Source organism: Vanessa tameamea, chromosome Z (assembly GCF_037043105.1).
Source record: "Vanessa tameamea isolate UH-Manoa-2023 chromosome Z, ilVanTame1 primary haplotype, whole genome shotgun sequence".
Lineage (NCBI taxonomy): Eukaryota > Metazoa > Arthropoda > Insecta > Lepidoptera > Nymphalidae > Vanessa > Vanessa tameamea.
The window spans coordinates 10,681,106-10,696,873 of record NC_087341.1 but is presented as its reverse complement, the minus strand read 5'-3'; the positions used below and the strand labels follow the sequence as shown (position 1 = coordinate 10,696,873).

Below are 15,768 nucleotides of genomic sequence, written 5' to 3'. Positions count from 1 at the left end.
TACATAGCTTGGTCTTAAAGTAATAAATAGTAATAATAAGTCACAGGGTGTAAAAGCATTTTTGAAGTTTTTAATGTGACAGTAGAACCTCGATTATCCGATCCCCTCAATTATACCTACGACCACTATCTATAACGTTATCGCGTTGCAGCCATTCGTCAATTAAGAATTGAAGATTTAAAAAAATATATATTTAACAATATATTTTTTTAATGCATTTGACCTTTTTTTGGTGTTTTATATTAGTTATTTTAAAAAAATGTTAAATTAATGTATATTACCGAGTATTTATCATTTTATTAAACATACATCCTACATTATGAAAATTACGTGTTCAAATTCATAGATAAATATTTCCAAAAGATAATTAATCAAGACAATGCTATTGTTTTCCTTTGTCTAGTAGAAATTTGATTTCTACTAGACAAAGGAAAACAATAGATTTGTATATATTCCTTAATTATAGGTAAATTGAAATATTACTAAACATGTTTGCCGCGATATATATATGCTTTTCTAAGCATCGAGTACTCAGAGAGAATCTATTCAAGGTTGGGTTGGCGTTTTATGGTTTCTGTCAAGCACACTCTCCCTTCTCAGCCAATGAGAGAGATTGTGAAGGATCGACCCGTTCAGCTTTCCGCCGCTACTGTACAATAAAATGAAACAAATAGACCACCCTCACGTACTAGAGGTAACTTAGTTTTTTTTTTTTTTAATTAGTTTGTAAATTAGATACTTCCGAATTTTAGGGACTATGTGATCGCAGAAATTACTTTATTAATGAATAGAGTATATGTAAAAACCATAATAATTAAAATATATTATCACTTAAAATATTTACTAAAAAGAAAGATTCAAGTAAACGATTTTCAATTTTCATACAAATTAATTAAAAATAAAAATATTATAAGATAATATAAACACTTTACCCTCTTTTCTAAACTGTCGACAAGGACCAACCCCCTACCGCCCTACTACTCAAAAGCTCCGCCCCATCAACAAAATTCTGTATCTACAGAACACACATTTAAACCATAAAATGGACCTTATTCTCTTGCTTTTAGGGGTTAACATTTTACTTGGACACACATTCCCATCACACAAATACAGTTTTCGCAAAATGGCCACCCCTAGTGGTATAAAATTATGCGTCTTGCCCAGTGAACGGTTAGTCTTCATTACAAGCGGATAAGGAAAAGTACAAAATAGGAAAACAAATTTTGCAAATTAACAAAAAAATATGTCAGGAACAAGAACTCAGGTTGCCGATTCTTCGACTTCACCGCCTTTGAGGTTACTTTAAGCTATTTTAGTATTAGCAATGAAAACGTTTTTTATTTTTCATGTTGCAAATGTTAATAAAATAGACTCATTTAAAAAATAATTTTATATTTAATATTGTAGTGAAAATAGGCGGTTGGGTTATTCGGGGCTCAAGTTCGCTTATGCCGACGGCTCCGATGACGAAGGTCCTTCTATAACCACGGAACTACCCTCGTGTGTGTATGCAGCTGCGAGGACTAGGCTGCAACTGCCTCTTGCTGCCTACGTCCATCAACATTCCAGACAATTACATACAGGTAAATTATTTTCTACATGATATTTGTTATTTAACGTATTTTTTTTGTTAGGTAGTTTGTTAGAAAACTATTTTAAATATAATTATTTCAATAATAAAATTGCAATCCATTTTGATGAACTGTAAACTTATTTTAAGTTGACAAAATTAAGTAAAGTTTTTCTAGAAAGAATAATTAAATTGTGGTAATCGCGAATGCATTATTTCTACCTGAACTGATTCCGATATATATTTTATATGTATATATTCTAAGTTTTTAGTTAGCAGGCGAAATACAGACTTTTTTAGATAAAATTGTACCACGAAAGCTATGCGAACCTCATGTTTCGATGTGTATTTGTGTTAATAAATTAGCTATTTATGGTGAATGTTTTGTGTAGATGCGCTTTTGGAGTCATCGGTTGAGACGGACTATCAATGCGGTGGGTCTCCATACCGCGTGCAGCGAGCTGCTGCTAACGTTCGGGAGAGACGACGGATGCTGAGGTCCGGACCCAATGGGTACCACTTTCATTTGCATCTGTGTATAGCAAGTCTATTGGCACAGGGGTAACTAGTATAGCAGCTAGATGAGCATTAACTAAATCAGAATTCTTGAGTTATTTCTTCATGCTTCATTCATAAGATTAACTTTTAACGAGTTTTTTAAAACGTGCAACTAATTATATAACGTCTAAAGAATCAACATTTTCTTTGCTGTATTGAATATTTTTTGAGGTTCATGCTCTTGTACCTATACAGTTAAGCCTATGCCGATAACATTTTTTATACTTAGAGTAAAACGTTAGAATAAATATTATAAAGTGGATTACTGCTTTCTAACTATTTTAAGTAGATGTATTTTGCGTTCTTATTTAGTTATATATTTACATTAATATATATTTATCAATATTATTTTAATTTTTCTTTTCTATTGAGGTACAGGGCCTTGCTAGGTTCTATTGAGCGAATGAAATTTTAGTCAAAGAATTACTAAGTTTGATTACAATGTTTCTTCAAATCTTTTACTTAAGTATTTACCTACATTTTCATTTTGCGAGACGACTGCTATTTCTAATTAGGTATTTAGCAGTTACGAATGTTTAGATTACTTCAATAGATAATTATTAAGTATATTTCATAACTAGTTATCTGGGTTATGATAAATTTATGAATTATAAAAATCTGTTTCACCAATATTTATTTTTAACGCTTAGGGCGTAGGCGTTATAGGTGACAAGCGTACAATATGTACTAATTACCTACATAACACTGCGAGTGGCTATATCTCTATTTTAACCGACTTCATCTTAATTTGTTTATGACCCGATTATAATTATTGTTTTTGTGTTTTACTGTTCACGGGTTCTGTGCAGCAGTAAGTTGGTCCCGTCGCAATATTATTGGTATTGCATATTGTTAAGTTTTTATATGAGGTGTATATTTAGGCAAATTTATGAAGCCGGTTATTGTTTGGAGAAGAGTATTTATATTTGTGTTTATATTAGTTGACGGACGGGCTACTTGGCCACCTGATGGTAAGTGGTCACCACCGTCAATAGACAATACTAAGCAATATTTGCTTAAAAATATCTGGTGACTGGGTGGTACCTCAGACGAGCTCGCACAAAGCTCTACCACTAAATAAATTCATTTATCTTTAAAAAAAGATAACATAATAAGAATAAACTTGTAATAATGACAACTGCTGTACACATTTTTTTAATTTATCCTATTAGAAAAACACTGAGCTTAAACGTAAATATTTTAAACATTTAATTTTTTTATCCCTTTATGACGTGTCATTGCGTCAATGGTAGGTAGGTTCTAATATATCAAAAAAAAAATACCAGTTGTTCCATTAAAAAAAGGCTATTTTGTTTTTTCTGTATACATTTTTGAGATCTAAATCTCTTAAAGTAGCAATAATAATGATTTCGCATTACATAGTATAAAAAAGTCGCTTACCGCAGTCCGTCCCTGTGTATAATTTGATCTTTAAAAATACACAACAGATTTTGGTGCAGTTTGTTTAATAGATAGATAGATTGATTAAAAAGGAAGGTTTATATGTATAATACATGCACAATATAGTAGAGAAGCACTGATTATTTTAGAGGTTTCTAAAGTGATGTCGTAAATAGATCAATATGGCCCTTTATAGTATTAAATAAATATTTTCGAAGATATTATAGATTTAAAGCGCAGGGACGTAGCGGGTTGTATTGTCTGATGACTAAAAAACTGTGAACGTAGTAAGACATTCAGTAGTATATTTAATATATTCCACCCGTGTGTAACCGGGGCGGGTCAAGTAGCTATAACAATTCTATTTGATGAAAGAGTTAAAACTAACCTTTTGCAAAAAAATATTTCATAAATTTCTACAACTTCCAAAGTTGTGGTTTTGGTATCACAATAATTTATCGTAATACCTAGATAATTAAAAAAATGTTATTCGCTAAAGGACCGCTTAACTTCAATATATTTTGCCGTAGTAAACCTAAGCAACAACGTAATTTTATAACTATTTTATCGGCGATATACTTGATGGATTGATGTATTCAACATTACAATCAAATATTATAATTATTGGTGTCGATCTTGTTCTGTAACTTTCAAGTTTTTTTCTTATAGGACAGCTGTCCCTATATTACTATTAGATTAAAATTTCTATTAATCGAAATATATTCCATACCTACTGTATTGTAATTCTAATCCGAATTTTGAATACCACAATTATAACATTGTGAACCAACTCAGATAACAAGCCAGACCTCTATGTCTATTGACAATGTATGTATTACATTTACAAAATAATAAGTTATTCAAGTAAAATTATAATATGTACATCTACAACAGTTAAAAAATTTAATTGTTTTAAGGATATCGTGAGGTCTAAAATACCTAACTTGAAATTAATGACTCAGGTGCCAGATAAACTTTATACTAAGTACTTTCTTCAAATTAATATCAAATTAATTTGAAATATGTTTTATATTAATTTAAGAAGTTAGAGTAGAAATCAATTATATATTGAGAGTTGATACTGCTCGATTAGTATACTTTGATTACTTTTATGGTATTATGTCTTACGGCATTCTGCTTTGGGGAAACGCTACAGATATTGAAACTATTTTCATACTGCAAAAAATAACTGTCCGGTCTATTTATGATCTTGGAGCTCACGATTCCCTTCGGATATTTTTAATAAAGTGGGTATACTTACAGATTCTTCACAATATATTTACAACATTATTATGTATATTGCCAATAATATAGATCTTTTCGATAGAAACGGTAACAATCATTGTATATACGAGGAGTAAACGTAAGCTGTCCTTTCCGAATTCATTGCCTGTATATCAAGTAATATTCGAAAAAATAATCTACTACATTAGAATAAGTCGGAACCGTATAGAATATGGCTGGTTATTGATGCCGAGGGTCTTAATGCGCCGAATGCGTCTTCTTGCAAACATAGAAGTACCGGGTGTTGCAAATATCCTAAGAATGCGCCTAAAGCCACTATATATTTTTTTCTTCCCTGTGTCGCTTACCTGCCCATTTAATGTGATATGTTTTGACCATAGGTATTTTTTTTTTCGTATAGTTGTTGTATTATTTTGTATTTTTATTGGAATATTTTTTAAAATACTTATATATGAATATAGTCGATTTACAAAAACTCGCTAAAGTCGATTAGGTATGTGTAAATATAAAAATTAGAGAGTACTTGAAGAGTTCACATAGTGGTAGAGTTCAATTTTTTTTCTTCTAGAAATTTTCATGTCATGATAAGTACGTACCCTGAAATATATACATTTTTAATTGAAACTGAATTTAGTCCTGTAAAAACAAGTCATAGATTAGGAATTTTTCTTTTTAAATGATGAAGTTCCCATTGAGAAAGAATACGGCCATTAACTAGTTTCAATTTGTTTTTTTTTGTATTCTCATTTAATTCAACAATGATTAACAGTGAAAAATTCATATAAACTGAATTGAATAGCGTAAAAACGCAGCAAAATGGTGAATCTTGATAGATTTATCATTAGAGCAAATTCCTTACAGACGGTTAAACGACAATATCAAAAATAATGACCCATTCTTCCTCAAAAATGTAAATATTAATTCGCAACTCCATCGATTCGGTAGATTTTTCAAATTTCTCATAGGTATTCTTGGCATTTCAATTCATACTAAAAATACACTACACAATATATAAAATTCAACTTCTTAATGCATGCATTTACATCATTTTTCCCAACATAATATCGGGATTTACATATTTAACCGGTAGTAGGTTTTTATTTACTTGTAAAATGACGACTAAAATTGCTTAATCGAATGAAGATTTTACTTTTACTTTACTAGGATTTGACTTTACTAGGATCTCTTTTCCAAATTTTATATATATATCGTATATATGTATGTACGAACTACGAATACATACTTAATCGAAAATGTATTATTTCATACAGAAACGATAATATTACAATTATTGTTCTAGTAACTTATTATATTTGACGACATTACTAAAATGTGTGTGTGATATTCTGACTTTAGCAGTATAAACTCGGCGTTCGACGAATTGCGAGTGCATGTGCCGACTTTTCCTTATGAGAAACGTCTCAGCAAGATTGACACTCTTCGCCTTGCCATTGCCTACATAGCGCTCTTAAGAGAGGTAAGTGTTACAAGAAATTAACATTGAAAAAATAATAATTGTGATCTATATAATATGTTGTTACTATTAAAAATTGATATATGTATGTATTTACAAAGGTTTTTTTAATTAAACAAATGTAGATAATAAAGCTATAAGTAAAAAGTATACTGAAAAGAAGTTTTTTAGCAAATATTTAGATAAGGGCAAATATAGCGTTATTTCTACTTATGAAATTGAATATCTATTCAATTGCTTAGATATGCAAATAAATACCTATATTAACAATACCTTAAAAAACTACATACATTTTGTATAAAGATCAGAGTTCAAGTCCGTGTTTACATTAGTCCTTGCATAAGGCTACACTTACCTACATTAAATTATTATTTACATAAAACTTATTTACACTTGAGCCTTAATTAAAAATATACAAATAAAAATTAAGAATAGTATCCTAGTCTTATCGTCTCCACTGGCCCAGAGGATCGACATTATGATTCAACGGGGAAACTCGCCTCAACATAATAATCAGCATGTAATCTGAACAGATGTATTATATTGTCTTTACTTACAAATATTTTTAGTTACTATGCAATTTATCATATAGATATGTACTTATTACTTTATTAGTTTAATATGCCGTCTTCAAAATTATCTAGCTTTTGTTTTACTCAATTAATATACTAAGTTTGATGACGCTTTTTGATACATACGTACTTATTACTAAACAATTTATGAGTAGGTCATTTTATTACACTTAACCATTTGACGTAGAACATTCTATACTTTCCTGTTTGTATAATTTTCAACATGTACGAAAACTGATCGTTGTACATTTTTAAAAACATTATTTTGCTACTTATTAGGTTTTGGATGCAGATTACGATCCATTGACATACGTAGAAAAATGTCTTCGCGGCGAAATCAAAGCAGATCGAGCTCATTGGAATACAAGTGGTAAGTTTACAACAACAATCAACCATTTAATATTAGATTTCCATTATTAACTTTTCAAAATAAATATACATTTAGGGGCTATTTAATGCAACTTGACATAATTATAGGGTCATAGAGATATTCTTTTGTTTAAAATTTAAGTTAATAAAATATCAATTGCTGATTCTTAAACTTTTTTGTACAGATTTAACAGCTAGACTATCGTGGATCAACTGGGAGAATCTTGGTGTAAATCCACAGCGGAGAAGCGTCCTAACTTCACTGGCACTCAGTTCTGACAATCTTCAATATACTCACAATTAAAAGGACACTTTTCAAGGCAACATTTCTTCCCCTTTATATTTCTGGTATATTAAAAGTACTTATAAAAGTGAAGCATTCGTACATTGTTATAATTTAATGATAAATATTCAAATAAATATTCTAAATTACTAATATTTATTAAACTAGTTTAGTTAGAACGTATAGTGAAATTGTATATCTCAATATTTAAAATGATGTTTAATGAAACGAGATTAATAGTTTTGTTGCTTCTGGCCTTTTAAAGTTATAATATGTAACTATTTTGTTGCAATTGGAAATTACTAGTACGTACTGGACATTGAGTAGGTATAATTTTAAATATTATGTATTTAAAAAATATATATAATCGTTTTTTAAGTTATTCATAAAGGCTTAATGCCTACTTAACAGAATGTCAAGAAATCAATACGTAAGAAAGAAATATTAATCCGGGAAAGAATATCAAATTTTGCAAAACAAAAATTCCTAATATTGATTCTTCAATTGGAATATACCTATATTTTGATAGCCGCAGTCTGTTGCTGACATGTTTTTCTCAATGGGGGAGAACGTTAGATGAACGCTATCCTGTCTTGAAACTGAGTTTTTTTTATGAATGGTAAATCGAAAAATTTATTCAAAGAATGCTAAATTTTGATCGCCCATTGTTAGCCTATAGCGACATTAGCTGCCACCTATCAAAGACCGATTAAAGCCAATTAAGATAATTTGACGATCAGACAGATCAGCATTTCAGAAACTGGAGGTAAAACAAAGGTTTTACAATTAGGGCTTACGCCTAAACTACTGAAGTACAATACACAAAAACACACCAATTCTAGGCTCTTTCGCCTTATTAACCTTTTAAAACGACAACATGCTGGTTGAAAATAATGTATCTAATTTTGTTATTATTTATTAAGTTTGTTACATAGATTCATACATACATTTAAAAATATATTTTTACAACAGTATTAAGGTATCTAATGGCCGCCGCGGTCTTATTTATACGGAATAGGTAAATATTCATTTAAAATTTAATATTCATTGTATGAGTAGTAACTTTTAATGAAAAGAAATTAACAAAATGGCATTTATGTCTTATCTAACTAGGTAAGTACATACTTATTTCAAAATACTTTTGATATACAACCTACCTATACTCAAGGAACAATGGATATAAAATAACACGATCATTTGCAAGTTCTTTTCACATTAATCATAAAGAAATAACCATTTATATAAGAATATATTTTTAAATACCTAACTGAGGTAGTTATATTTTTTGTATTTTAAATATTGCAATTAAATAAATTTCATTTTTTTAAAATATTTGTTAAAAATTATGAAGCTCAGTACGTGTCACACTTTTTATTCACGCATTATTTTGTGTTAAAAAATAATCTAAAATATATCTGATCCGTAACAAATATAGTTATTTATTTAACTGTTTTTAAATAACAACTGAGTGTTAAAAATATTTAAGCTGCCTATGTATAATTAATACACAATAATATAGTCATAATTACAATATCCAAGTGCCAACGTAAACTGAACAATAGATATCGTTATAAAACGTATTAATACAAAGTAGGTTAATTCACATCGCGTAGTTTTTTTATATAGTCAAAAGGTGCAATATAGTATTTAAGTGATGTAATACAAATTAGATAACAGCTAGAAAATTAGATGAAATGTGTTTTTACAATACAATACCAATTTCTTATGTGATCATAATTATTATTGAATAAAAGCTACTCTATAATTTTTATTATGCGTTTTATTTCTTTATTTGCTTTTAATTGAAGACTGTAGTAAAAATAATTCGACGTATTCCCGTTAGGAGGTGATAGGGGTGACTATTTGCGATAATTTTAACCCCCATGTGCATAATGCAAAAGTAAACCATTTTTGAGTTATCACGCTTTTTAGATTTTTTCAAAATAAGTCAAAATTGCAACTTTAAAAATTTTGTTTAAAAAAAAAAAGTTTCGATTAAAATCTACTTTTTTCTTCTGATTTATAAAAACGATTAAACACTGGATATTTTTCAATATTTAAACAATAATTATCGGTCCAAATTTAAAAATGCAAGACAGAAAACGATATTATTTCAATATTTTTTTTATTTTTTCCCTCAAATATGCCATGAAATATAAAATATAAATGCCATGAAATAGCCTATGAAAAACAAAAAAATCATTATGAAACTTGTTCTGCAGATTATTTTAAAAAAATAATCGTTTAATTAGCTTTCCGAAAATGTATAAAAAACTAGGAATTTATTTCAAAGGAACCGAAATAAAATGATCAGAAAGGACGCTGGTGGAAATTCGTATCCGAACATGACCGAATTCGTACTAAAGGTCGCTCTTTAAAATTCCCACAAAATTGATTTAAAATAATAACAAATGTAAAAAAACTTACTTATTTACTTAATTTACTTGCTTAATACAAATTTAAAATTAAATTTAGATTCATAAACAGTTCAGTGGCTAAGTTACAATAAAAATATTTTGTATTATCATTTTAATCCTGTGCACGTTATTTACGAAGAGGATGCTGAAAGAAGAGTTGCTTTCTGTAGATTCATGCTTAATGAGGATTTAGAAGATGCATCTTTTTTTAAAAAATCCTCTGGACCGACACATTCAAATTTGATCAAGATGGTATTACTAACTACCACAATAAACATTATTGTAGTGAAAAAAGTAATCTAAATACTGCAGCTTACGAAGATTTTTTACTAGTCTAAGTCTAGTGAAATAGTCACCCCTATCACCTCCTAACGGGAATACGTCGAATTACCAATAACCCTGTATATATTTTATTTTTTATTTTTACAACTTAAAATGTTTAAACTTATAACTCTCGTAACATACAGTAAATAACACGGATACAACATGTTATCTATTGAAAGATTGTGAAAGAAGCAGGGCGTTCATCACATCTATTGATCGCCGCAACGCCCTGCGCATGTCCGGTTAGAAATCATTCTTGTGGCATTTATGACCGGCGCAAAACATTAGGATCGAGCATACCAACACGCTCTAGGCAAGTAGAAGCGATTGCGTTGCGGAATTACGTGTGAAATTGATACTTCTCAATAGCTAGCAGATCCATTTACTTCTAAAAAAAGCTTTTTATTAGAATCGAATCAACTGATTAATTAGGAAAAGATGTGATTATATGTTTTTTGTTTTTATAACTCTGCCGAAAAGCTCATCAACCGGACCTAACATTATAAATACGTAACTCTTATTACCAAGTCTAAAACAATTAATGTTATAAGATTTAAAAAAAATGTCGCTGGTATTTTGGCTGAAATATGAAATTTGAAGTATCAATATTGACGCAGTTTAAAGATGTAAGACAAATAAATTCCGACACCAAGCTTAGAGCATATAATATATACGGGTTTTAGGGCATTCGTAAGCGGAATGGCAAATGGATCACCTGATTGTAAGTGGTCACCAAAGCCTATATACAATGGCGCCGAAAAAAGAAATAACCTCCTTTACATCGCCAATACGCCACCAACCTTGTGAAATGAGAAGTTATGTCTTGTTATACTATAGTGTATGTGGTTACACTGATTCGCCCTTTGAACTGGAACACAAACATATTAAGTATAGCCGATTGGCGGTAGAATATGTGATGCGTGGCTGGCCATCTCCCTAGTTAGGCTGGCACAAAGTGAATAATTAATTATGGTCCTAAATTGATTAAGCAGTTGCAGAATGATCCGACTAGTAGCCAGTCGCCGTACTTTTGGACTGATCTTCTAATATTGTTGACTAGTTACAACAACGTAACACGGTCACGAATTACCTGTGGAATTATACAGGTAATAACTTACCTGTAACCTTTAATTGCTAAAATAACAGTGTAAATTGTAGGCTATACCTATTTATTTATTGGGTAAAAACTTAACAAAAAATAAATAAAAAACTGATTTCTTCATCACTTTTATTTGAGACTAGATGTTAGTGCTTATAATGTTAATGTGCCGATTAGCTTATAATGAAAAATAAATACATGTATTAACTTATCGTATTTAATTTACTATGACAATAATATACCAATATTTTAAGTCAATAGTCTGAGAGACGACGTCTATTTCATAAAGATATCATTAACAGTGCGTAGATGACGATAACGCCATGGATGTGTCCCGTGGGTCACGGAGTCGCGGTTCGAGTTGATGACGTGATTGAAATAAAAATGCCGATACAGCGTTCACTTTTCATATTCTGCAATCAATGATATAATGACGCATCTAAATCTGATTTATGTAGTTAATGTTCGAGGACAGGGCTTTGTAAATACACACAGCTAGTTAGCATAATCTAATACTTATTATTCGACTGCCCAAAAAACAGTAACATTTTCAAGGTTCACAAAAGTATGCGAGATGCATTATTCACCGTAACTTAAATGCCTGAATAAAATTCATCATCCCTAGTGACATTGACTTTAAATTAATGTAAAGTTATAATATATTAATATAATAATTTAATGTTAAGTTGATTACTTAAGACGGTTGATTTCTTTAAATAACATATAAACAACATATTTCATATAAATCGCAAGAAGTAGAACAAAATATTAAAAGCAAAATAATAATTACAAATATTATTGTTGGAATGATATTGACAGATCGAAGTAATTAAACTTGGAACTTTGACATAATAGGATAAAAAAAGATTTATAAAAATAGCACAATCATATTTTTTATGGCAAATAAGTATACTTAAATTATATTAATTACAACATACAAATTTCACCTACATGAATACAAAAAAAAATTGTAATATGAGCGCACAAAATCTTAGACTGCTCTTAGTGTAAATCTCGCATTTTATTTTAATCTTAAATATTAATATAATTCCTTTCAATATTAAGTACACACAAAGTACTAAGATGTCACACCATTTTGGATTAATGTGAAGAGAATTATAACTATTATAAATATTTACGGCCAATCTTCAATTGCGTTGTGAATCGTGTGCCATGTAAGTCCATTACCCGATGGCGGATGCTTCGATGGAAATAAAACATTCCTGAAAAATGTCCTCCCTTGGGTCAAACCAAGGAATAATTTCCAATTTTTCTTTCTCCCAAAGTTATAGGGATTCCTAAATTGGTTTTTATCAAGTTTTCTGAGTGACGCATTAATATGAGCCTCCACACTTGTTTCACCCTTACTGATATTTTTTCCATGCATTATGATTAATGTTCCGAGAGCGAAGAATACTGATAAACACGTAACTGCCATGAAAACAACTGCTTTTCTTTTCCATGGATGAGCAGTTATTCGCTGCGCCTCAGTTATGACAGGCGTAGGAAGATGATGCTCTCGAGGTGAATTCTCCGAATCATACTCTGCGATAACTTGAACTGGTACAAGGACACCACTTTGGTTCATTCGAACTGGATGCCCTATAAGATCTGGATCATGTTCCTGTGTTAACCCACCTAAAATTTACAATGGTGATTTTTATAAAGTAAACTTTTCATTATTTTATTTATATTCAAGAAATAAAAAATAAATAGAATTAAAATCCAATTACCTGTGTCATTAACCCAAAGAACTTGATAGCCCAAATCCAAACCAGCGATTATGACAAAAGCGACTCCAGCTACCATGTAAGCCATGTAGAGGTAAAAGTAACGCACATTGAAATAACCCACACAGTTGTTTAACCAGGGACAATGATGGTCCATTGCCAGGACACATCTATCACATACTGAACAATGATGAGTGCGGGGTGGCTTTGGAGAAATACATTTCTTGCAAATACTTGCAGCTTCTGATATCATCGAACCCTAAAAATTAAAAGAAATTGCAGATACTAAATATTATTATTTTAATATCACGTAACACTCAAATGTTATATATTGTTAAGTATTACATTCTGGTTTTTCATGTGTTCTCTAATAAAATACCCTCAATGCACTCTGCATAACCTTTTAAAGTAATATTTTTTGCAAATAGTTATGATGAGTGACTGAGGCTAATCATACACTCTATTTACTGCTCAATAAAAATTATTCATAAAAATATCATCATCAAATGAAATATCTTACATGAGGTGGATATCCTGGAGGAGTTGAAACACCCATGTAGTAATGAAATACAATATTCAGTAGCAGCCAGTTGCCGAAAACCACCAAAAATACTGTTATATACTCATTTTTTTGCCACCAATATGGCAATCCAACCCAGTAAGCAATAGTTACTACAGCTGTTGTTAAAACAGTTACACAGAATACAAAAACCTTAAATAAATAATTAAATTATTTTCCTATACGTGAGGAATCATCTAACTGCTTACACACAAAGACACAAATTTTTACCTATTTGTAACATAAAATTACACAAAAACTTACACAAAAAAAATATATTCAGGAACTTATTCATTTTAACTGTTTCATTCCTCTACTTCTTTATAATAATTAAATAATTATTTGCAATTGTTTTTTGCTTTTGTGTGTTTATTAAAATGTAACTCACTTTGCAGCTAGTATTACAACTGTTACATAATTATATTAAACAAAAGAATTAACCTGTTCATTTCAAATTAAAAATAGTTATGAATATACATACCTTTCCTAAGTTACCAGCAAAGTTATCGACAAACCAAAAAATTGGTTCCAAGAGGCAGTCAATTATATAATTCTGGTCCATGTGTGTGTTGAATGTGAGAGTGTAAAAAGTCAACACAATTTGGGAAATTTTCCATGTTATATAATCCCTAAAATAAAAAATAATATATTTTATTTGCAATCAGGAATAGTAAAGAATAAATAATTAATTCAATCAATTCATATTCATTAAATTCAGTCTAGAATTTATGTTGCAGTGTTTTATTCATACCTTTCTAAATATTACAAAATGATACTTGATATTTTAATTTTCATAAATGTCTCAATTAATACTTTTAAAAAATAAATTATGAAGATAAAAAATTGAATTTGGGAAAAAATTAAAAGATTTTCATTGAAGTCTATAAAAATTAAGAAAGAATATTTTATAGTGTTGTATAGAAATTCTTTTTCTTCTTGTTAAAATAAATAAATCTTGTTTAAGTTATCTGGAGTTAAATTACGGTTGGATTTAATCCCCATTCTATTCCAGCCTCTCTTGTAATTAATTACCCAATTGGTGGGTAATTATGATACTTTTATCTTAGTCTATACTATAATTAATTAAAATATATGAAACCAATACCGCCTAATACCAATAATATTTTGAGAAAAAAACAGTAATATGTAACCATTCATTTATATGATAATTAAAAGAAGGTAAACAATATCAATGAAATGTAATTAGTGGAGTATGTGTCCATACTTTTAACATTAAGTTATTATAAGACCTCATATTTGTTAAACGCCAAATTTATTTTATTTACACAAATCTACGCTAGATTTAAAAGAAATCAACAATTACTTACTTTATTCTACCGTAGAGTCCTCTCCATTGAAACCGCCATTGAAATACTACCATTTTAATATATTATTTGTATCAATGTATACATTTCTTATAAAATCTAGGCAAAACATATAATGTTTCCGACAAAATATGAAACTCATTCACTTATTAAACAAACATTATAAAGATTTTTATATATTTATTTTTAAAATATGTATCCATGTCATAACATTGACGTTGACAAAAGCCTATAGATTACAACTCCGAGTACAGACATAGAATACATCAGGAAATAAAATATCATAGTTATATCAAAAATTAACAATAATACAAGTAAATGCATTCCCATGCAAGAATAACAAGTACAAAATATATATAATATGTGGTGGAGGCGCAAATTGGCTACCAGTTGGTAAGTGGACCATCATCGCTCATAATTATCCTTATATCGCGTTGCCAACCTGTGGAACTAAGATGCAATGTTCCTTGTGCCTGTTTTGGTAGCGCTCAATCTTCAAACCGAATCAAAACCCTAATAAGTATTGCTTTTTGGTACAATATTTAGTGTGTGGGTAATACATACCCATAAAAGCTTGTATAAAGTTTTAGTACCAAGTGAAAGCCTTGTCAAATTATCTTCTAATATACCTAAAATTTGGGTTTTTCTCGTTGAAAGTCATCATCATCACCCTCCTGTCTTATACTAATTTTATTTGGGGTCAGCGAAGCATATCTTTTTCTTCCATACTTCTCTGTCTGACGTCATCTCACTAGTAAAATTCTTTCCAGCGATATCATCTTTCACTCAGTCCACCCATCGTTTCTTTGGTCGTCCCCTACCTCTATATCCATTCACGTCCA

At 29.8% G+C, this 15,768-nt stretch overlaps 2 protein-coding genes across 2 annotated transcripts; one reads left to right on the top strand and one right to left on the bottom strand.

Annotated features, from left to right (window-relative positions):
- The first annotated feature begins 1,185 nt into the window (after positions 1-1,185).
- LOC113403607 (T-cell acute lymphocytic leukemia protein 1 homolog) lies at positions 1,186-7,744 on the top strand. The gene is made up of 6 exons (XM_026644194.2): positions 1,186-1,296; positions 1,408-1,583; positions 1,963-2,068; positions 6,131-6,251; positions 7,100-7,190; positions 7,375-7,744. The coding sequence occupies exons 1-6, from the start codon at positions 1,244-1,246 to the stop codon at positions 7,491-7,493; spliced, it is 666 nt and encodes a 221-aa protein (XP_026499979.1). The 5' UTR covers positions 1,186-1,243; the 3' UTR covers positions 7,494-7,744.
- Positions 7,745-12,297: 4,553 nt separating this feature from the next.
- Positions 12,298-15,156, bottom strand: LOC113403366 (palmitoyltransferase ZDHHC16). The gene is made up of 5 exons (XM_026643896.2): positions 14,930-15,156; positions 14,083-14,230; positions 13,563-13,754; positions 13,046-13,301; positions 12,298-12,950 (listed from the first exon to the last, which is right to left on the bottom strand). The coding sequence occupies exons 1-5, from the start codon at positions 14,980-14,982 to the stop codon at positions 12,448-12,450; spliced, it is 1,152 nt and encodes a 383-aa protein (XP_026499681.2). The 5' UTR covers positions 14,983-15,156; the 3' UTR covers positions 12,298-12,447.
- Positions 15,157-15,768: the final 612 nt, after the last annotated feature.